The sequence below is a fragment of the Grammomys surdaster genome, unplaced genomic scaffold, assembly GCF_004785775.1.
Source record: "Grammomys surdaster isolate TR1022 unplaced genomic scaffold, NIH_TR_1.0 222, whole genome shotgun sequence".
Taxonomy (NCBI): Eukaryota; Metazoa; Chordata; class Mammalia; order Rodentia; family Muridae; genus Grammomys; species Grammomys surdaster.
The window spans coordinates 3011039-3034213 of record NW_021604667.1 but is presented as its reverse complement, the minus strand read 5'-3'; the positions used below and the strand labels follow the sequence as shown (position 1 = coordinate 3034213).

At 41.1% G+C, this 23175-nt stretch overlaps 2 protein-coding genes across 2 annotated transcripts in view; both read left to right on the top strand.

Annotated features, from left to right (window-relative positions):
* The first annotated feature begins 12470 nt into the window (after positions 1 to 12470).
* On the top strand, positions 12471 to 16390 carry LOC114625811 (rhox homeobox family member 2-like). The gene is given in 5 exon segments (XM_028773168.1): positions 12471 to 12537; positions 12712 to 12966; positions 12969 to 13119; positions 14585 to 14630; positions 16340 to 16390. Coding segments are annotated over 5 exon segments (570 nt in total).
* Positions 16391 to 22005: 5615 nt separating this feature from the next.
* Positions 22006 to 23175, top strand: part of LOC114625816 (rhox homeobox family member 1-like) — a 5200-nt gene continuing 4030 nt past the window's right edge. Inside the window, exons 1-3 of the mRNA XM_028773177.1 lie at positions 22006 to 22154; positions 22263 to 22450; positions 22673 to 23039. Coding sequence (XP_028629010.1) covers positions 22318 to 22450; positions 22673 to 23039 — 500 coding nt within the window. The 5' untranslated portion in view covers positions 22006 to 22154; positions 22263 to 22317. The remainder of the gene's footprint in view (positions 22155 to 22262; positions 22451 to 22672; positions 23040 to 23175) is intronic.

The following is a 23175-nucleotide window of genomic DNA, read 5'->3' as shown; positions in this document are numbered from 1 at the left end:
TATATATATATATATATATCCTCTCTCCTCTCTCAATTAAAATGTCAAATAAAATATTTAAAGCTGAAGTAGTATAAAGCTAAAGATAAAAACTGAAGTACTTGAACTCAAAAAGAGGTAGGAGGTGCTGTTGGTGGATTTAACCACTCTAAACCACCTCAGAAAAATGCACTGACTGCTGTTGCCAAAGAAATGTCTAAACTCCCACATCAGAAAGAGGAAAATCTTTTCTTAATTATTTTAAAGAATTTGCAGTGGACACAATTAATTTCTTCAGATATACTCCTGGCCAGTCTCTCTCTTCATAAGAATGTATCCCTGGATATTCTGCCAAAGAAAGAAAGGGAACTGTGGTGCTTGAGCTTTCCCAGTCCACACTGGAGTCTTATTTAAGAGAATCAGGCATACCTCCTGATCTCCCAGGTTTACTGCTGAATCGAGGCTTCAAAAAGAAGTTGAAGAAAAGATGAAACTGCTAAAAAGTTGGGCCAAATATTCAAATGTTGTAGTGATTCTAACCTGGAAAGTTTCTTAAGTGATGAGCCTATTTGCTTCCTGGTACTGTCCTAAAACACAGACCAAAAGCCATTTGAAGTAGGAAAGATAACCCACTTGGCTGATGGGTTACAGTCCATCATCAGGGGAAGCCAAGGCAGGAACCTGGAGGCAGAAGCTGATGCACATAGAGGGGTGATGATTACTGGCTTGTTCCTCATGGCTTGCTCAGATTGCTTTCTTATAGAACCCAGGACCACCAGCCTAGGGATGGCACAACCCACAATAGACTTGGCCCTCTGCCGTCCACATGAATTAACAATTAAGAAAATGCTCCACTGACATGCTCTCTATATGAGGTGTCCTGATACCTGTCAGTCAGCTAGTTGGGGACTCACAGACAATGTCCCAGTAAGAACCTGTCAGTATCTGAAAGAGAAGGCCTAAGCAGAGGCTGTATTATAGCATTACATTCTTACATTACAGTGTAAAATTGGCAAATTTGCTAAAACAAAACAAAAACATGAGCAAACTAAAAGAACAAATTTGCACAATTTCCACTGACAAGAGAACAGTAGAAAGCATGCATTCATGAATATTTTTGGAGCAATCGTGACCATGTGAAAAGATATATTTGCCCTTAATTTGTAGGAAGCTATTATTAAAAACTATGTTTTGAGTGACTTAAAGAGTAGGGAATAACTCTCAAGTTTAGCTGTGTGCTCAACTGGAATCTGAAGACTCTCATTTACTCATTCAGTAGTAACTGATTTCGAGGATTTAGGTTACAACACAAGTCACTTTAATCCATAACAGTGTTTCTCAACATTCCTAATGCTGCAACCCTTTAATACCTCATGTTGTGGTGACCCCCAGCCATAAAATTATTTCATTGCTATTTCATAACTTAAGTTTGCTACTCTTAAGAATCGTAATGTAAATATCTGTATTTTCCAAAGCTCTTAGGTGACCCTTGCTAAAGCATCATGACCTATACGCAGATTCAGAACTACTTGTTCACTGAAAGAACATTCCTGATCAGAGATGTTTTAGTAAAAAGGAAAGCAAGTAAGCTAGAAACCATGTCAGATGATGTCATTAGGTCTGCTTCTCAGTGCCCTCCCATGAGTGCAGTGATTGAAGGGCCTGCAGATCAGATAAAGTTGTTTCTGGATCAGTAGAGCAACATAGCTCCCCACCCAAAGTCTGCATCCCAACACCACAAGCCATGATCACCACTACACCTAACTCAGGATGCAAGCTAAGACTTCTGCTTTCGCCAGGCAGTGGTGGCGCACGCCTTTAATCCCAGCACTTGGGAGGCAGAGGCAGGCGGATTTCTGAGTTTGAGACCAGCCTGGTCTACAGAGTGAGTTCCAGGACAGCCAGGGCTAGACTTCTGCTTTCATGGGCATTGAAGCCTCTGGGGGAATGAAGAAACTAAAGGTTGCTAAGCTCCTTTGTCTGTTTACCTAGTGAAGGGGCTCTAGATGGCCTGAGCATGGCAAACAGGACTCTCTCTGCAAGACCCTGATCTTCCTCCATTCCCTCTGCCTTGATAAAAAAAAAAACTGTTAGATTGCATTCCTAAAGCTTGCTATCAAGGTCCATTCCCTTATTTTGCCATTTCCTCCTCTTGACGTTCACCATTCAAGGTCCAGCTATCAAAGTATTGAAGTACAGCAATAAAAAGCCCCTTTTGGCTGCCCTAATTAACATGCCCAATCAAAACAAACCAACTCATCCTAACACAGGGGTGGATGGGTGAGGAGGTTTCCACTTTTACCATTATAAACAGCCATTTGCCTATGGGCCATGTCTGTCTTCTCTCTATCCAGAGGCAGTCTTTTGTCCCTCCTGGGCAAATATCCCTTCCTACTCTCCCTTGCTCCCTTCCCCTTGTCCTTCATACTCTGTCTCCTACCTTTGTCTCTTATTTTCTGCCTAATGTCCCTCTGGGACAAATAAATCTCCTTTGTGTTAAGAACTTTGACTTGGGGTGTCTCATGCCAACTTCGAGGTCCTTTCGAGTATTTCCTAGCTGCAGTTCAGAAAGCAGAGTGACCCACATGCCACCAATAAGAATAAAAACAATGTTCTCATCTATTCTCGGCCCTTTGAACATGAATGTCTCCAAAAAGCTCTCCAAATAACTCTCTGTACTCTGTTTTGTAAACATCTTAGAGCTATGTTAAGAAATAAGTTTTGGAAAAGGGACCTAATGTCAGTCCATGTCACATTTAGCTCCACTGTAGCACTGAAAGTTCATTTGACCCTTGCTACCTTCAAATCTCCCCAAATATACACCACAATTCAAACTTTTAAGAATCTACATGTATAGGAGAAAAAGACTCTGAATAGTAATATTTGGAGTAGGAGGCCTCAAACAGGAACATTATTCCTTTGACACAAAAAAAATTTCAGTTTAGGAATGTATCAAAGGATGATACAGAAAAAAAAAACACCTCATTAATTGGGATAATGAGAGGGTAGGTAGGGGAACTTAACAGATTTACTTTTGGCCATTTAATAACTTACAGAAGTGAAGTGGAAACTTAAGGGTTCTTTGGAAACTCAGTTGTGTTGGATGGTGTTTTGCTGGGGAAAACACATGAAAGAATGTTTTGCTAAAGAGGACCCAGGTGAAAGACTAAGGCAGACTCATGAAGGAACGTTTCACTGAAGCAGACACAGGAGAAAGGATGTTCTTCTAAAGCAAGCACTTGAAAAAACAGGTGATGAGGGATTATTTGCTAATGACAAGCATGTATTGGTCTGCCTTACATTCTTAGTGGAACTGCATTTGTAAGGGACTCCATAGACAGAAATGCACCATAAATGTTCTGGTGGTGTGCTACAGTTTCTTGCCACTTCCATGGACTCAGGCTGATTGTCAGAGTGATGTCAGCTGAGACATACTTACTTAACGTGGAGCTTTGTTAAGACTCATGTGCTGTAGCAAGACACATGAAGGACATGTGACATTTGGAGAGGGACTATTATAGGACTGAACAGACAGTATGGAGGCTGAGTTTGGCTTGATGATAGGGTTAGCTGTGCAATGCTTGTTGGTCTCACATCTTTGATGATCTTCACTTCACTGAGAAAGGCACAACCAAAAACTTCTCCTGGTGTTCCTGTTGGTCCTAGTTCCTCCTCCTGCTGACTCGTGAGGAGTCTGAGACCTTGCTATGTCTATTAGGTAGTGCCACCACCACTGATCTGTATTTGCTGACACAACTCTACTGAACTGGACTGATGGTGGGTGTATCCATGAAGTGTTTGCAAGTGGATCGAGCTGCCTCTGCTGACCTGTGAACTGAACTGCCAATTTCCTGACAACACAGATGGGAGTTGCTCCAAAGAACCTTTCTAAACAAGTCCACTTCAACCCTTCTGGTCTGTGCCCGTGACCGGAGGAGTCCTAGGGTGCCAGCTCTGCACCAAATCCCCAAAAACTCAGAGGAGGCTGGACTCCAAGGAGTTCTAACACACCCAGGAACATAGGATAATAGGATCACAGGATCTCAGAAGCTTGGGCACACCAGGATTTCAGGACCCCAGAAGCAGCAGCCTGACTCCCAGGAGCTGTCACAACCAGGATCTCAGGATCATAGGATCACAGAGACAGCTGGACTCTGACGAGTTCTGACACAACCAACATAACAGGACAGACAGGCTCCCAGTCAGAGACAGTGAGTGCAGGTAGCACTAGAGATAACCAGATGGCAAAAGGAAAGCAAAAGAACATAAGCAACAGAAACCAAGGTTTCTTGGCATCATCAGAACGTACTTCTCCCACCATAGCAAGTCCTGAATATCCCATAACACTGGAAAAGCAAGATTCAGATTTAAAATCACTTCTCAGGATGATAATAGAAGACTTTAGGGAGGACATAAATAATTCCCTCAAAGAAATACAGGAGAACACATGTAAACAGGTAGAAGCTCTTAAAGAGGAAACACAAAAATCCCTTAAAGAATTACAAGAAAAGATAACCAAACAGGTGAAGGAATTGAACAAAACCATTCAGGACATAAAAACTGAAGTAGAAACAATAAAGAAATCTCAAAGGAAGACTACCCAGGAGATAGAAAACCTAGGAAAGAGATCAGGAGTCATAGACGCAAGTATCACCAACAGAATACAAGAGATAGAAGAGAGAATCTCAGGTGCAGAAGATACCATAGAAAGCATTGACACAACTGTCAAAGAAAATGCAAAATGCAAAAAGTTCCTAACCCAAAACATCCAGGAAATCCAGGACACAATGAGAAGACCAAACCTAAGCATAATAGATATAGATGAGAGTGAAGATTCCCAACTTAAAGGGCCAGTAAATATCTTCAACAAAATTATAGAAGAAAACTTCCCTAACCTAAAGAAAGAGATGCCTATGAACATACAAGAAGCCTACAGAACTCCAAATAGACTAGATCAGAAAAGAAATTCCTCCCATCACATAATAATCAAAACACCAAATGCACAAAATAAAGAAAGAATATTAAAAGCAGTAAGGGCAGGAAGGCGGATTTCTGAGTTCAAGGCCAGCCTGGTCTACAGAGTGAGTTCCAGGACAGCCAGGACTACACAGAGAAACCCTGTCTCGAAAAACCTAAAAATAAATAAATAAATAAATAAATAAATAAATAAATAAAAATAAAAGCAGTAAGGGAAAAAGGACAAGTAATGTATAAAGGCAGACCTATCAGAATTACACTAGACTTCTCAACAAAGACTATAAAAGCCAGAAAATCCTGGACAGATGTCATACAGACCCTAAGAGAACACAAATGCCAGCTGAGGCTACTATATTCAGCCAAACTGTCAAGTACCATAGATGCAGAAACGAAGATATTCCATGGCAAAACCAGATTTACACAATATCTTTCCACAAATACAGCCCTACAAAGGATAATAGAGGGAAACCACCAACACAAGGAGTGAAATTATACCCTAGAAAAAGCAAAAAAGTAATCTGCTTCCAAAAAAAAAAAGAAGATAGCCAAACAAACATAACTCCACCTCTAATAACAAAAATAACAGGAAGCAGCAATCATTTTTCCTTAATATCTCTTAATATCACTGGACTCAGTTCCCCAATAAAAAGACATAAACTATTGGATTGGATACATAAAGAGAACTCGACATTTTTTGCTACATACAGGAAACATACCTCAGTAACAAAGACTGACACTACCTCAGAATAAAAGGGTGGGAAACAATTTTCCAAGCAAATGTTCCAAAGAAACAAGATTGAGTGGCCATTCTAATATCGAATAAAATCAACTTTCAACCAGAAGTTATCAAGAAAGATAAAAATAGACACTTCATACTTGTCAAAGGAAAACTCAACCAAGATGAAATTTCAATTCTGAACATTTATGCTCCAAATGCAAGGGCATTCGCATTGATTTAAAAAAAAAAACTTTACTAAAGCTCAAAGCACACATTGTACCTCACACAATAATAGTGGGAGAATTCAACACCCAACTCTCATCAATGGACAGCTCATGGAAACATAAACTAAACAAAGACACAGTGAAAAATAAGAAAAGTTATAAACCAAATGGATTTAGTAGATACTTAAAGAACATTTCATTCAAAAACAAAAGAATATACCTTCTTCTCAGCACCTCATGGTATCTTATCCAAAATTGACCATATAATTGGTCACAAAACACCTCAACAGATACAAGGAAATTGAAATAATCCCATGCATCCTATCAGATCACCATGGACTAAGGCTAGTCTTCAATAATGATAAAGTCAATGGAAAGTCCAGATACACGTGGAAACTGAACTTAATGATAACTTGGTAAAAGAAGAAATAAAGAATGGAATTAAAGACTTTTTAGAATTTAATGAAAATGAGGACACATCATACAAAAACTTGTGGGACACAATGAAAGGAGTGCTAAGAGGAAAACTCATAGCTCTAAGTGCATATAAAAAGAAACAGGAGAGAACATATACTAGCAGCTTGACAACACACGTGAAAGCCCTAGAACAAAAAGAACTGAACGCACCCAAGAGGAGTAGATGGCAGTAAATAATCAAACTCAGAGCTGAAATCAACCAAGTAGAAACAAAAGGAACTATACAAAGAATCAACAAAACTAGAAGCTGGTTCATTGAGAAAATCAACAAGATAGATAAACCCTTAGCTAGATTAATCAGAGAGCACATAGACAGTATCCAAATTAATAAAATCAGAACAGAAAAGGGAGACATAACAACTGAAATTGAAGAAATTTTAAAAAATCATCAGATCCTATTACAAAAGCTTATACTCAACAAAACTGGAAGACCTGGATGAAATGGACACTTTCCTAGACAGATACCAGGATACTAGAGTTAAATCAGGATCAGATAAACCATCTAAATAGTCCTATAAGCCCTAAAGAAATACCAGCAGTCATTAAAAGTCTCCCTACCAATAAAAGCCCAGGACCAGATGGTTTTAGTGCAGAACTCTATGGTACCTTCCAAGAAGGCCTAATATCAATTCTCTTCAAACTATTCCACAAAATAGAAACGGAACACTATACAATACGTTCTATGAAGCCACAATTACACTCATACCTAAACCACACAAAGACCCAACAATGAAAGAGAATTCAGACCAATCTCCCTTATGAATATCGATGAAAAAATACTCAATAAAATTCTCACAAACTGAATCCAAGAACACATCAAAACAATCATCCACCATGATCAAGTAGGCTTTATCCCAGGAATGCAGGGATGGTTCAATATTCAGAATTCCATCAACATAATCCACTATATAAAAAACTCAAAGAAAAAAACCACATGGTCATCTCACTAGATGCTGAGGAAGCATTTGACAAATTTCAACACCACTTCATAGTAAAAGTCTTGGAAAGAAAAGGAATTCAAGGCCCATACCTAAACATAGTAAATGCAACATACAGCAAACCATTAGCCAACATGAAACTAAATGGAGAGAAACTTGAAGCAATTCCACTAAAATCAGGGACTAGACAAGGCTGCCCACTCTCTCCCTACCTATTCAATATAGTACTCAAAGTCCTAGCCAATGCAGTTAGACAACAAAAGGAGATCAAAGGAATACAAATTGGGAAGGAAGAAGTCAAAATATCACTATTAGCAGATGATATGATAGTACCCAACCCAGATAGGGAACAGACTATAGACCAAAGTACAGATAACACCAAAGTCCAATTTGGTGAGCTAAAGAATTTTAGGAGGTTACTTACAGGAACAGAAATGACTCAAAGACAGCTGTATCACCAATGCCCACCAGAGGATGAGTGACAGAGAGCTCACAAAACTGAGAACCTGCAGCACATTGCACAGCCTGCCAGCAACTCAACAGGTTGGAAGAGTACCCTTTACCGGTGCCTTGGTTAGTCTAAACCCCTTCCAGGAAGCTCGACTGCTTTCTACTTCTTCCAGGCAGCTAATCTGGTCTCATCATCTTTGCAGGTCAGCTTGTCTGAGAGTCTTCTGGGCAGTGTAGCTCTACTAAAAGTCTTCTTTGCAGCATGACTCTGCTTCCTATGGCATAGAGGGACCCAGTGAATATTGTCAGTTTCAAAGACTTCTTGAAGCTATATTTTGAGTTATTTATCTTCTTGTTTAAGGAGCTTCCTTGCAGGATGGAATGTTTTAATCTCAGAGGAAACTGTTACACAGAAGCCCACCCTTCCCTCCAGATATTACAGTCTTTCTGCCCCCTCTTCTGCAATAATCTCCAAGTCTTGGAAGGGTTGACTATAGATGTCCCCCTGTGGCTAAGAATATGCCATCATGCCACAGTGACAGTCACTTGTTCTCAGGAGCTTTACCATGGTTATGAGTTGGGTCTGCTCTCAGTGACCTATGAACATAAACACACGTTCAGAAGACATTTGGCAGACGCATCAGATCCATCTAGAAAACTAGATATATGTTGCTTCCCTATTGTAACCTATGACCTCCTCAGCCACAGGTTTTAGTCCTGGATTACAGTAACAGGCATGAACTCTCTTTTGTGGAGTGGGCCTTAAATCCAACTGGAAACCTGTTGATCTTTCCTATGATAGCTGAGCCATTATTAGATAAGCAGATAAATCCTGCTTAGTGTGTGGTTATTTCAGCAAGCAGGGTCCATAGCCAAGCAGGAATGTTGGTGACAGATCTCCACTAACAACCTGCATAGTGCCCCTTCTGGCAATATGAAATCTGGCACTATGCTTTCCCAATCATCATACCTGCCTATTGGAGAAGTTCTTGACTTGGCAAACCATCTCCTCCCCCTCCACCACCACCTCCATATAACCTTTTGCTGGAAGGAAACAAGCCCTCCGTGATGGGTTAAGGAGGAACTAGTGAACCTGATCTTCCTGAAGCTATTTTGAGTGCTTTAACTTCTTGTTTAAAGAGTGTCTGTACAGAATGGAATATTTCAATCTCAGAGGAAACTGGTACACCATATCCTATCAGGCTCTCATCCTCTTCAACCTGCCAATATCACACCGTAAAGATACAAGAGGAGTGGGGATAGTCCATAAGGAGAGATAGTGTTCGTCCAGACAGAGCTGATTTTGTCCATACTCCACAGTTCATTACAGTTTTGGACACTGAAACTTCCTAAGGGCCTATTCACAAGATTGATGGGCACTCACAATCCCCTTCTCTACTCTCTGTTTCTTTCACACATGAGACATTGGCCAGGACTCAGGCTGAAGTCTTAGAGCTTCCACTGTAATATGACCATTCATCATCCCATCCAGGCCAAAGGGAAGAAGCTTCCTTCTTTCTCTTTTGTCTCCCACTAGGAGCAAGGAGGAATATGTCCTTCCACCTCAGAGCAGAGGCTGACTGGTACTCCTTAATGGATCCTTCCAAATCATCTGATTCTCATGGTTTTGAGAACAAATTAATCCTTAAATTTTTTTTGTTCACCCTTGTAAATGCTTAAAAGGTTCTTATTAAGACTAGAGATGACAAAAAATCAAGAAACACTCATTGTTTTTCTGTTATTTGTGTCTACCATTTTGGCTCTCTATGGCATCCACGAAACTTCCTAGGATCTTTCAAGGTCACACATGGTACAGAAGGACATTGAATAGAAGTGGGGTTTCCACAGAGAAGAAGGAGGAGGGGTGAGGGGATTGGAGGTTCCTGGGTGGGTGGGGGATGGGGTAAGGGGACAGCATATGAAATGTAAATAAAACATCCAATAAAAAATTTAAAAAAAAAGAAGTGTGGTTTCCATAGTTCCAAAGCCCATAGCACCCAATGATTTATATAGATATAGAAGTGAACATGCTTTTCATGCTTTTCATGGAAGTCCTCAGGACATTAACTGATCATATAGGCTATCCAAGCCCCCTGAATCAACTGCCATGTTCTGAGCTCTCACATGTAACAAAAGAGATACAAGAGAGGCATAAGCAGCTTAGGAGAGCAGAGCTAGAGTCAGAGAGGAGTTCTTTCCTAAGGTCCTAAAACCCAAGTCAACTAGAGAGGCAGGGGACTGAAACACCTGATATACCAAGGAGGCTTTTATGATAAAACTATATATTCACACAATCTTTGAAACAAATATGATTAAATTTTAAAAATCAAATCAGGCCCATTGCTCACTGTTTGACAGGAAAATGAGAAACAAGCAATGGAGCTGATAAGATAAAATGGATATTGCTTGTTTTTTGTTTTTGTTTTTTTGGAGGGCTTTAGGGATTTTTTGTTGGTTTTTTTTTTTTCGTTTTTGGTGTTTGGGTTTTTTTGGTTTTGTTTTTGTTTGTTTTTTGGGTGTTTTTTTTTTTTTTTGGTTACCCCAGGCAGAGCCAATCTGCAACCAAGAATGACTTTGAAGTTATAATCTTTCTGCCTCATCTCATGAGTGCTTAGATTTTTTTTTTAATAATTTATTTTTTCTCAAATCGTAATTCATTCACACAGGGGTTATAAACACAGAAAGGCAGGATGTGGGGAAGGGGATGACACTGGAGTGTGGGTGTTCAGGGGGAATACGAATATCTTTCAGAACAGGGTATTTATACTGAAACATTTTGCCACTTCATGCAATTTAGGTGTTGTAAAAAATATTTCATCTCAATCCAGGATTTCTACACTGCCTTTGAATATTCAGTTCCCGAATAAAAGGCACAAACAAACTTTATATTTATAATAAGCCTTAATCAGCACTAGAGCTGGGCAGATATCTAGATATCTAGCAGATACCAGCCTTTATGCTATTATGTCTATTTCCATGCAAATAACCCCACTATACGATTTGCCATGTTTTGTCTGGGCTGCTCTTAACTCCAATTACTCAGCCCTCATGGCCATTATTTTAAGAGTCTTCCCCATGGTGTCTCCTCTCTCCATCTTTCTTTCTTTCCTCATGGTCTCTTCAGACCCCTAACCCCAAAACTCCAAACCCTGTCTATGTCTTTTGTGCCCAACTATTGGCTGTCAGTGTCTTTATTTAACCAATAGTTTTAAATTACAGAGCAAGGTCACACTGTACCTGCAGATTCTCTCCTTCTTGGGAGCACCAGGCCTTGGGGGCCACTACTTAGCATTACAATACAAGCAGCATCATATCACTACATTTGGGGGTCTCTAATCCAGGTTTTTATGAATGCTACACAAGGACTTGGTAAAATAGGCTACATCCTAAGCCCAGTAATGAGAGTCTTCATAATTATAGCTCAAAGATAGAAAAATATTCTTCGGGCCCCAGACACCTTGCCAAAAGGGTAAGTTTATACGGTAAAATTAATTAATTAATTAAAAAATCAGGAAGTGTACAAGTACAGATTTAGTGATGAGGTAGTTATCAGAAATGTGAGGTAAGTCTTATCCTGGGAGAACACCAGCACCAGGGCTCCAGAATATTCCCACCCCAAACAAAGAAATACCTGGACCCATAATAGTACTTTAGGGACGCTAAAGACGCTTTAAGAGAACCTGTTGAGAAAAGGTGGCTGCCCTGGGATCAGACTAGCCACATGCCAGTGAAGGGGCTGCTTGACTGACAGCTCTGGGATCGAGATCAAGACATAAAAGCCTGCTCTTGACCTTTCAGAGAAGACATTAGGGGTGTGTGTGTGTGTGTGTGTGTGTGTGTGTGTGTGTGTGTGTGCGCGCGCGCGCGCGCTCTCAAGACAAATGTGAGGCAGCTCAGCATAGGTATGAAAAGTCCCACAGCTTTTACCAGCACTTTTCAGCGCTTGACAGTATTACTAAAGTCCTATGGCCCATCACCGCTACTACTTACCTCCTTTCCGTGAGCAGCAGACTTGGCGAAGGTGAGCCCTCTGATCTGTCTGCTGAGCCAGGAGGCTCTGCAATTCTGCCCAAGCTCCAGTAAAGGCAGATCGTGGTAGCATGATATACTATGTGTGCTTCACTTTCTGTGAAGCCCAAAGGAAGGGCCTCACAGATAAACACATTAGCTTAATATCCAGTCTGTGCCAAGGACCAGGAACACAATGTGGAGAACTCGACCAAGAGATATTATCCACACATTTCTGCAAGGCCTCCAGAGCTACTGGGGGATCTTTTCTGACTCCCCCCATACGGGTTCCGGTAGTTGACTGCCGTCCCTTCCCTAGGAAGATAATTAAGCAAGGCCAGAGGACTCAGCTGAGATGCAAAGTAGAAATCCCTTCTATACCCTACTTGCCCAAGGGCCATGGTTTCCTTCAAATAATTCTTGCTCAAGTAATTTCCAAACTGCTCTCAGTTTTGCAGATCAGAGTTTGCTCTCAGTTTTGCAGGTCAGAGTTCAGCCCGAAGCAACAGAAGAGCAACCAGAAGCCAGGACACACTACCATAACTGGATACATGCTAATGTAGACTATATGGGGCCTGTTGGTGCGAAAGAGAACCGTTGGTGGTTTAGAAGCTCTACTTCCGGAATTGCTGGCGGGAGGTGGGGGGGAGCTTTAACAGCAAATAGCACACGGCAAGCGACTTCCAACGCTTTATGGACATGGAGCGTCCAAACATCGATTACGTGCTTCGTATGAGACCTGAGGAAGATGAGGAAAATGTGACTGGTCAGTGAGTGACGGGAATGGTGGGTAGGCGATGTCCACGAGGGGAGGAGTGTCCCATACGGAGACTGAGCAGGCCGCGCAGTGTGCCACAGGCTTTACCGTGAGGTGACTCCATGGCACCTCAGCACCAGCCTAGGCCCTGACGCCTGGTTTTTTTCCCTTTCCCCACTTAAGGTACGAAGGCACTGACGCTCTTGCAAGCTGGAGAGGGAAGAAATGAGGAAGAGAGCAGACAGAGCCAGCCTGGGTCTGCAGCTGCGGAAGGGGAAGGTACAGAAGAATTAAGTGGAGAAGGTGGGTCTGCGGCTGGCGATGCAGGCCTCATGGATAACAGGAACCAAGAGGACAGTGGTGCCACTGGCTATGACCAGGAGAATGAGAAGCAGCCAGAGGAGCCAGTCCCCGATTGCATGGAGGATTTGGAAAATGTAATCCTGTGCCAGGGCAGTGGTCCTCTGTCAATCCTGTGAGAGTGTTGGTGCCTGAATGCCGCCCCCATCAGCAACACAGGTTCACCCTGCTGCAGCTACAAGAGCTAGAGAGCATCTTCCAGAGAAATCACTACATCAGCGCTACGGAAGCGTAAGTAGATTGCCTAGCTTGCTTCAGTTTGTTCGGGAAATGGAGTACACAGAGAGCTTCTCCTCCCTCCTGGTCCTCTCCTTGTCTGCCTTTTATTTTTAGATGCACTTCTTTAATTTGTTTTATTTAAGACCTCTCGTGTGTGTGTGTGTGTGTGTGTGTGTGTGTGTGTGTGTTTTCACATGTTGTACTTGTGTGTGCATGTTCACAAGACTGTACATCTGGAGGCTAGATGACAACTTATGGGAGTGGTTGACTTGTGTCTTTGCTTACATCATGTGGGCCCTGGGTTTTGAACTCAGGCAAGCAGGCAAGCACCTTTTCCTCTGAACCATTTTGCTATGGTAGTGAGTGCCAAGCTAGCCTCAGCTGCAGAGTGGAAGTCTATCTTTAAAATATTAAAATAAACAAATAAAACAAAAACAAAACAACAACAACAGAAACCAGACTGAATGAGAACGAGGTGGTGTAAGTCTGTAATCCCCTTACTTGGCCGGTAGATCAGTAGTTCAAAGTTATCTCAGTTAGGCTCCAATGCCAGCCCCTTTGACATTAGGCCATTTGTGTCGTGATTGAAGGCTTATTCCACCATAGGTGTTTTGTTTGTTTGTTTGTTTGTTTTTCTGGCAGGGGTGGAGGTATGTACAGAGGTCCTCTTCTGATTTCTGATCCCAGATCTCACTGTGTAGCATGGCTTCCCTGGAACTTTCAGGGAGCTCATGCCTCAGCTTTCCATCATGCTTGGAATCCAGGAGTGGGCGGTCAGTGCTGTGAGGCTTTCTAATACTCACTTCGTGTCTGTTATGACTTTAATAGTTCTTTACCTGCAGTGGAAGATGGCTCAGCAGGTAAAGGCATTTGCTATGAGAACCTGAGGTCCACTCTGAGGACACACATAGAAGACGACGACCTCTCTGCATGTGCACCAGGGACACACACACACATTGAAAAAAATACATTTAAAAAAGAAGTGTGGTATTTCATTTGTCTGATAATCAGCAGATTGGAGTACCTTGTGGTTAATTGATTATTAAAAATTTTTGGACGCGTTCCGTTAAGCTTCTTTATTGGATCTTCCTTTTATCCTGACAAATACTTCGTGCAGGTTTTTTCCTGTTGACATTTGTTTTGTAGTTTTTGCCTTGTTTTGTTTGAGGTAGCGTCTCCTGTACCACTGTCACCAGCGTTAGGAGCATTTCTTTTGAGGTTTTTACTGTCTTCATTAGTGCTTTTTAAATTGCTTATTACAGACCTGCTGGGGTTTTCATATTAATGGTAGCTTGGCAATAAAATAATATTACCTGTGGCATTTTCTCTAAGCATCTCAAAATTCTCAAGGTGAATATCAGAGAAGGTAAGGAATGAGACAAACCTTTGAAAACAATGATAAAATATCCTTCTCCTATTTTTTCATTTCACATATCCATAATTCCAAATGCTGAATGTCTTCCATTTTTACCTTTAGCAAACGTCTGGCAAGATCCATGGGTGTGAGTGAAGCCAGAGTGCAGGTGAGTCCTCACAGAAAAGCCATTCCATAGGACAGCCATTCTAGAACTTACTTTATCTGTAGGTCCTTTTGGTTCTCTGTGTTGCCTTTGATAACTTTTACAAACCATGTTTCTAAATGTCTTTTTCAAGATTTATCTCTAGTTTTTTAATGTGTGTTTTGGCACATGTGCATGTGTACACACATGCATGCCATATGTGTGTGGCTGCTCAAGGAAGCCAGGAGAGGGCATATGTTTCATGGAGCTGGAAGTACACATATTTATAGGCAGCCCAAATAGGTCCTAGGAGGTAAACTCAAGTCCTCTACAGGCATTAACCACTAAACCATCACTTGAAACCAACCAAAAATGGCTTTTGAGATTTGTGGTCCTTATGAGTAGAAAATGGAATAAGAAAGAAATGTCTTTTAACTCAGAACTTGGAAGGCAGAGGCGAGTAGACCTCTGTGAGTTTGAGGCCAGCCTGGTCTATAGAGTTCCAGGACAGTCAGGACTACACAGAGAAATCTTGTCTCGAAAAAACAAAAATGGTCTAAAAGTAACCAGACAGAGCACAATAAAATTCAGACAGGGCTACTAATCAGGAATGGCTCATTTCCAGAAGACACATAACATCCTAAGGAACAAAGAATTGTACCGACCTTATTTTCACTAAGTACATATATATTACACATATGTGTATCCTGTGGGTAAATTATTATATGCATCTTAACTTAGAAAGTGTATACATATTATATGTAAAATAGTTGTATTATATATAGATATGTAGGATATATATGCATACATACATTAAAAGTTATACATACATACATATATATATATATATATATATGTGTGTGTGTGTGTGTGTGTGTGTGTATGTGTATATATAGACATATATATAAAGAATGTAAGGCTAGTATTCTTTTGTGTACGTATGTGTATTTGTTTTTGAGATTGAGTTTCTCTGTGTAGCCCTCCCTGTCCTGAACTCGCTCTGTAGACCAGGCTGGCCACGAACTCACAGAGACCTCCTGCTTCTTCCTCCCCAGTGCTGGAATTAAATGTGTATGTCACCACCACCTGGCCAAGGCTGTTGTGCTTTAGAAAGTATTTCTCTGGAGAGTCATACTCTGGCTATGACCCTAATTTGTGATACTCAAATATTCTTAGATATGTGCATATATAAACACATACACCCTGATGTACCAAGAAAACACTGTTCCTTGTGGTCATGTACAGCCTTTTCCCATCCTCTCTCCCAAAATGATCTCTGAGCCTTGGGAGGAGGATGTGTGGTGTATGTGCTCTATTTGAGGATGAGACTTCTTCAATCTCGTGTTTTCTACACCTTGCTCAATAGATCTCTATGTTGATCACCATCTACTGGAAATGAAAGTTTCTCTAATGAGGGCTGAGAAATGCACTAGTTAGAACAATATACCATTGGATGTCAGTTTAATGCTATGCTGATTTGGCAGAGTAATAGGAAGGGAGTTTCCCCCTAGGACTTGTCATAATGGTGCCAGATCGAGGTTTCAAAGTGTGGGGTAGGACCTAAATTCAATTGGAAAGTACTCGGTTACTACAAATAGGAAAGGACAAAGTCAATATATCTTTTAGTTGATAATATAATATTGTAGATTCTTGCTGGTTTTTATTAAGTACTTCAGTTATAATCCTAATGGTTATACTACACTGAACCAATTCCTTTTTCCTAATCATTGTAGAAATGGCTTTTGAAGAGGAGAGAAAAATACAGGAGTTATAAGAGGCTGTAAATGCTCAGAAGTCCTCCTCCTGCTTCGCAAAACGTTGTTCTCTGAAGGTAGTGGAGGAGCCACCATTGCTCAAGGCACCATAGGCAGGTGATTTTGTGCCGCCAAAACCTGTTACTACAGTTATCTCCTCAAAACTTGTATTTACAATAAAGAGATGAATTCTTGATACATTTGTTTTGTGTGCCTTCTGAGATTAAGATACATGTCTGATATCAAGGAAATGTCATTTAAACAGAACGACATTGTTTCCAGGAGGTAACACCTCTGCATTACAGTCAGTAAGCCCTGTGTGTTACAGTGACTTTCCAACTTCCATAGTAGGGTTACCCTGACCCACATGTTCAATTTTTTTGTCACCCCCTCATACTGTTCTCATCATGACTCTTAGCACATGCAAATTTACAAGAGAGACAATCTAACACCCTAAGGAGAAACAGTTGTTTTTTCTAAACACAGATGATCCCTGCCCCCCATACTCAGGATTTCACCCCAGCCCTGAACTTTGACAGAAACTTCATTTAAGACAACCCACAGGGTTCACAGGATACAAGCAATGAAATAATAACTAGACTCCTCTCAATTATTCTCCTTGCCCTCCCTTTCTGTGTGGAACTTTGGGGGACAGTTGTGGCATGAGCCAACAGTTAATCCTGTCATAGGTCTTAGGTTTTGCTGCCACCAACATCCTGTTATTACACACTTAGCCCCTCAGCCCTTGTATTTACAATATAGAGCTGAATTCTCATTATATCTGTTTCTAGCATCTTCTGAGACAGTTAAGGCATGTGTCTAAATTACCAAGGCAATGTCATTTAAACAGACAGCACAGATGTGACTTTTCTTGGTTCTGACAGTTCAGAGGACCTCTACATTCCTGGCAAACTTTTCCTCTCTTGTCCATTCTCCATCTGCGGCAGCTGCAACTACTCTAGACTGTGGCTTGCCATTTTTAAAATGAAATTAAATATTTTAAATAAAATGGAAAAAAAGCTAGCATGCAGTGGTACAGACAATAGGGTCCGTTCATGGGAAAAATGGGAATAGAAACAATGAGAGCTGAACACCATGGCCAGGACCTGTAATCACAGCACTTGAGAAGTAGATGTATGAGAATCAGACTTTTGTGGTCCTCCTTGGCTACACAGAAAGTTCAAGAACAGCCTGTGTGCACTACATGAGGTATCCATCTCACTTTTAAAAGTAGGGCTGGGAAATGGTTCAGTAGGGAAAGTGACAGCCCAGTCAGCATGAAGATGTGACTGTGATCCCCAACATAGATGTAAAAGCAATAGCAGACATTTAAATCTGGGTTCTGAGAGAGAGAAAGGGATTGTTGGCCATCCCATCTAGCTGTAACTGTAGGCTTGAGGTTTAGAGACAGAATCTGTTCCAGAAAAAGCTAACGTAGGGGTGGTTAGAGAGATGTCTCTACAATTAGGAGCACATGCTGCTCTTGCAGAGGGCCTAAGCTTGATTCCCAGCACCCACAACAGGCAGCTCACAATGGCATGTAACCTCAAGCACCATGGGATATGACACTCTCTTCTGCTTTTTATAGCCATCCACATACATGTGCACAAACCACACTCAGGCACACATATACGCACATAATTTAAAAATAAAAATCGAGTCTGATTGGCCAAGGACAAGGAAATGGACTGCAGACAGGAAACTGACATAAGGCTGGAACAAAGAAGTAATTTCAGGCAGGAATCTAAAGCTTAGGCTAGAACAAAGAAGTAGGCTTCAGGCATGAAAATGACTTTGGGCTAGGACAGGGAAGTAGGCTCAGATATTTCAGTCATCCTGATAAGCCCTTAGAAACAGTGATCACAGGAGTGTTCACAGAATTTTTGTTTATTGCCTTGCTTGTTCTTTAACTATTTGTGTTTATTGTCTTGCTTGTTCCTGGACTATTCGCATCTACTGTATTGCTAGTTCTGCAACCTAGAACTGACCTTAATACTTGCATGTAATTTAAACAGTATAAAAGCAAAAAAGAAGGAGGAGGATGGGATAGGTGAGTGGAGGGGGGATGGGGAAAGGGGATAATATCTGAAATGTAAATAAATAAAATATTGAATTAAAATTTAAAAAAATCATGAGTCTGGAGAGTATGCACTGCTCTTCCAGAGGACTCAGATGCTTGTCAACCTCCCTCACCACGGGTCTCACAACCGCGTCTAACTTCAGCTCCTGCTCCAGGGGAACATGGCACTTTCCCTCTGCAAACATCTGTATATACATGCACTTAAAATAACAAAAATAAATTTCAAAAATCTTACAATAATGTGGAAAGTGCTAGAAGAGTACACTCCATGTTGACCTCTGCCCAGCCTTGTGAACACATGGGTTCATACCTTGAATGTACATGTGTAAACACATGTACGAACTATATGTAAATAAAGTGAAAACTGCTTTTAAGTAAAAGAGAGAAGTCAACCAGGTACTGAGATTAATACACTAAGCTTTTATTACTTCTACTATAAATGTGCTTTTAAAAGCTATAGAAATTTATAACAAAGGAATTACAGGAACTCAAGAGAAAAGTGTTCACAAAGAATATCAAACTGCTTTTCCAAATAATAAATAAAAATTCTATAAATAAAAAATAACACAAGGGCTCATGATATAGCTCTGAAGAGAAAGGTTGTCCACATAGGGAGCACAACATGAACTGGCCCCTTCCCTTTAGCAATAAATAAATGAATTGAAAGGATATATCCTAGCAGCACTATTTATAAAGCAAACAAAAATAAAATCATTGAATAAAAATCACTGGAGTAACCAAAAGGAGAACTGGGTGATTTCGAAGATAGGCTAGTTGAGAGTATTCAGTCTGAGGAATGAAGAAGAAAATATTGAAAGTATTGGAAAGTGTAGGATTGGATGGGGGAGAATCTGGGGGAAGATGGAGGAGGCAAAACTGTGATTAGGATATATAGTATGGGGCTGGAGACATGGCTCAGTGGTTAAGAGCACTGACGGCTCTTCCAAAGGTCGTGAGTTCAATTCCCAGCAACCACATGGTGGCTCAAAACCATCTGTAATGAGATCCAATGCCCTCTTCTGGTATGTCTGAAGACAGCTACATTGTACTTGTATAAATAAAACTAAATAAATAATATTTTAAAAAAAAGGATATATAGTATGGAAAAATATTTTCAACAATGATAAAAAATACCTGACAAAAGGAAAAAATGTAGGAGTTCACAAGATGGCTTCATGGGTAAAGATGCTTGCTGCCAAGCTTGATATCCTGAGTTTGGTGCCCAGGCTCCACATAGTAAAAGAAAACTGATTCCCACAAGTTGTCCTATGGTTTCTTCACAAGTGCCATGGCATACACCCCATAATGTAAGTAAACAAATTATAAATTTAAAAATAAAAAAATGTGAAGACACCTGATTAAACTGCCAGAGAAATAGAAGGACTAGAGAAACGGGAAGAAAGAACACTTAGAGAAAAAAATGGCAAAATAATGAAATCTGGTAAACCTAGCAAATCCTACAGCACTAGCCATGGAAGAAAGCCTAACCACCTTAAAGCACCATAAACTTGATATTTACACCAAGACTCACCTACTCTTGATAAACAAAAAGACTGCTTTACAACATCAGCAAAGAAGAAGCATCATATCCAATGGCATATAGATATAATGAATAGTGCCCTCATGAAACATGGAGGACAGGAAGTACCGTGAACAATATATTTAAGGCAGTGAAAGGAATATTTAAAACCCTGTTGATGGATAATTCTATATGTGACCAAAACAATTATTCAAAAAGGGACAGAGGATGGTAGCATGTGCTATTATATATTAATGTTATGTTTTGGTATGTAAAATTCTGGAGCTGCCTAGACAACACTGTCTCAAAAATATTTTTTTTAAATAACAGACCTGGAATGACAATATGAGGTGAGAAATGGGCAGTTTTAAAGCTATATAGATTTCAATATATCATTTTCAATAATGTTTAATAAAAATTAGAGTATCCTAAGGAAAGGAAAACTCACTGTGATAAAGCATAATAGATGAACTGGATGTTCTAACCACAAGCAGCAATATACAGATTGTTTTCAAACATATGGGGAATATTCTCCAGGTAGATTATATAATAAAACAAAAAAACATATGTCAGTGAATTTTAAAAATTAAACTGGCCTCCTTGCACACTTCATTACTGTAGATGGCAATATTATAATTGGGGGAAAGAAATGGTTGTCTTTTTTTAGATAGAGTGTCATTTTCTATTTTTAGATGGTGTCATATGTCTCTCTCTGAATACAAACTCATTTTGTAAACTAGGGTGACTCTGGCATCTACCTCCTCACAGGCTAGCATTACAGGACTGCCACACACCATGCTGGCTTTATGCAACTCATAGGGATCCTGTGCCTTTAAATATGCTAGGTAAGGACAATGCAAACTGAGCTACAATCCCAGCCCAGAAATGTATGTCTTTACTAATTTGATCAGACTAGGGATAGAAAAAAATTCTCCTGTGCTTGACACAGCCATGTTGAGATTTAGAGCAAAGAGGGAAGAACTTGGAAAGATAAACATGTAGACTTTTTTGTGAGGTAGTTATCAGAACTGTGAGGTAAGTCTTATCCTAGGAAAACTCCAGCACCAGAACTCCAGGATATTCCCATCCCAAACAAGGAACAGTCTGGAAACATGATAGTAGTGTAGGGCCTTCTATTTTAAGAGTGACCAGAACATGTTGGGAAAATTTGGCTGCCTTGGGACGAGTCTGACCACATGCCAGCGAAGGGGCTGCTTGACTGACAGTTCTGGGATGGAGACCAAAGCATAAAAGCCTGCTCTTGACACTTTGATTGTTCAGAGAAGACATTAGAAGTGTGCGTGTGTGTTTGTGTGTGTGTGTGTGTGTGTGTGTGTGTGTACTCAAGACAAATGTGACGAAGCTCAGCACAGGTATGACAATTCTCATAGCTTTTACCAGCACTTAACAAAACTTGACAGTACTACTAACCTACCCCCCAACCCCCTCCCCAGTAGCCCTGGTGAAGATGAGCCCTCTGATCTGTCTGCTGAGCCAGCAGGCCCTGAAATTCTGCCCAAGCTTCTGTAAAGGCAGAGCATGGAAGCACAACAGACTCTATCTTAGCTATCCTTCTATTGCTTGAAGAGACACTACCATGAAGGCATCTTATAAAAGAAAGCATTTACCTAGTGGCTTATTTATAGTTTCAGAGGGTGAATCCACGCTCATCATGGCAGGAAGCATGACAATAGGTAGGCAGGCATGACACTAGAGCAGTAACTGGGAGCTTTTATCTTCAACAAGCTCTCAACAGAGGGGAGGGGTATTAACTGGTAATGGTGTGGGCCTTTGAAACCTGAAAGCCCATCCCCAACAACATGCCTCTTCCAACAAGGCCACACCTCCTCTAACGAGGCTATAGCTCCCAATCCTTCCCAAATACTTCTACCAACCAGGGACCAAGAATTTAAATATATGTACCTATGGGGAGCCATTCTCATTCAAACCACCACAGGATCTAAGTTCACTTTCTGTGAAAGTCCAAAGGAAGAGACCTCCTAGATAATTACACTGATTTAATTTCTTTTCTCTGCCAACCACCAAGGAGTCAATGTGGAGCACTAGACCAAGAGGTAATTCTACAAACTTTTTCTTCAAGGGCTCCAGAGTTACTGGGAGGTATTTTCTTACTCCCCTCAATTCGGCTCCTATAGTTGACCACCATTCCTTCCCTAGGAAGATAATTCACCAAGGTCAGAGGACTCAGCTGAGATGCAGCTTAAAAGGCCTCCTGAAAACACATCCCGCTTATAACAGCACCAAACTGCTCTCACTAGGGTACCTCAGGGCTCAATTCATAGCAACAGGTGATGCGCATGAAGCCAGAACATTACATCTATAACTGAACACGTAGTAATGTGGAACGAACTGGAAGAAATCTCTTCCAGGTCAAGGGTCACCGCTCTGTTCTATTACCGGAAATACATCGGAATTACCAGAGGTTCCAGTTCAGTCTACAGATGTAAACCTAAAATGGACAGCTCCCAAGGTATGGAGTGTTACAACATCAAGTACTTGTTTGTTCTGGGGTTGAGGGTGTCGGGAATGGTCAGTGTGTCACTGGGAATAGTGATTTAACTATTTCCGTGAGTGAAACGGATGTGGCCTCAGAGACATGTCCGGACAGGCGCCATGCGCTGCTGGCATCGCTGTGACTCCTTGCCTACTTTAGGCCGCGACGCCTGATTTTTCTCTATTTTCCCAACTGCAGGTATGAAGGTTTTGCCGGCTGAAGAGGAAAGAAATGAGGAAGATATAGGACAGGACGAGCTGGCATTGGGAGCCACAGCAGCACAAGGGAGAGGAGAAAACGAATTAAATGAAGAGGGTCCCGCCGCTGCTGGCGCCGCAGGCCTTGTAGATGAAGACATGAACAAGGAAGATGGTGGCGCCAACGGAGGCCAGAATAATGAACAGCAACTGAAGGAGCCGGTTCCTGAGGGCGCTGAGGGCGAGAGTGTACAGCCTGTGCCAAGGCAGGTGCCACGACGTCGATTGCGCCATAGATTCACCCAGTGGCAGCTGGAAGAACTGGAGAGCATTTTCCAGAGCAATTGTTTACTCAGCGTAGAAGCAAGGTGAGGAGACTGCCTAGCCTATTTGAAGGGAGCGCGTGCTGGCCTGTGGTGACCGTTGACTTTCTCCCTAGTCCCCAACAGGGCTTCTGTTTTGTTTTGTTTTGTTTTGTTTTGTTTTGTTTTGTTTTGTTTTGTT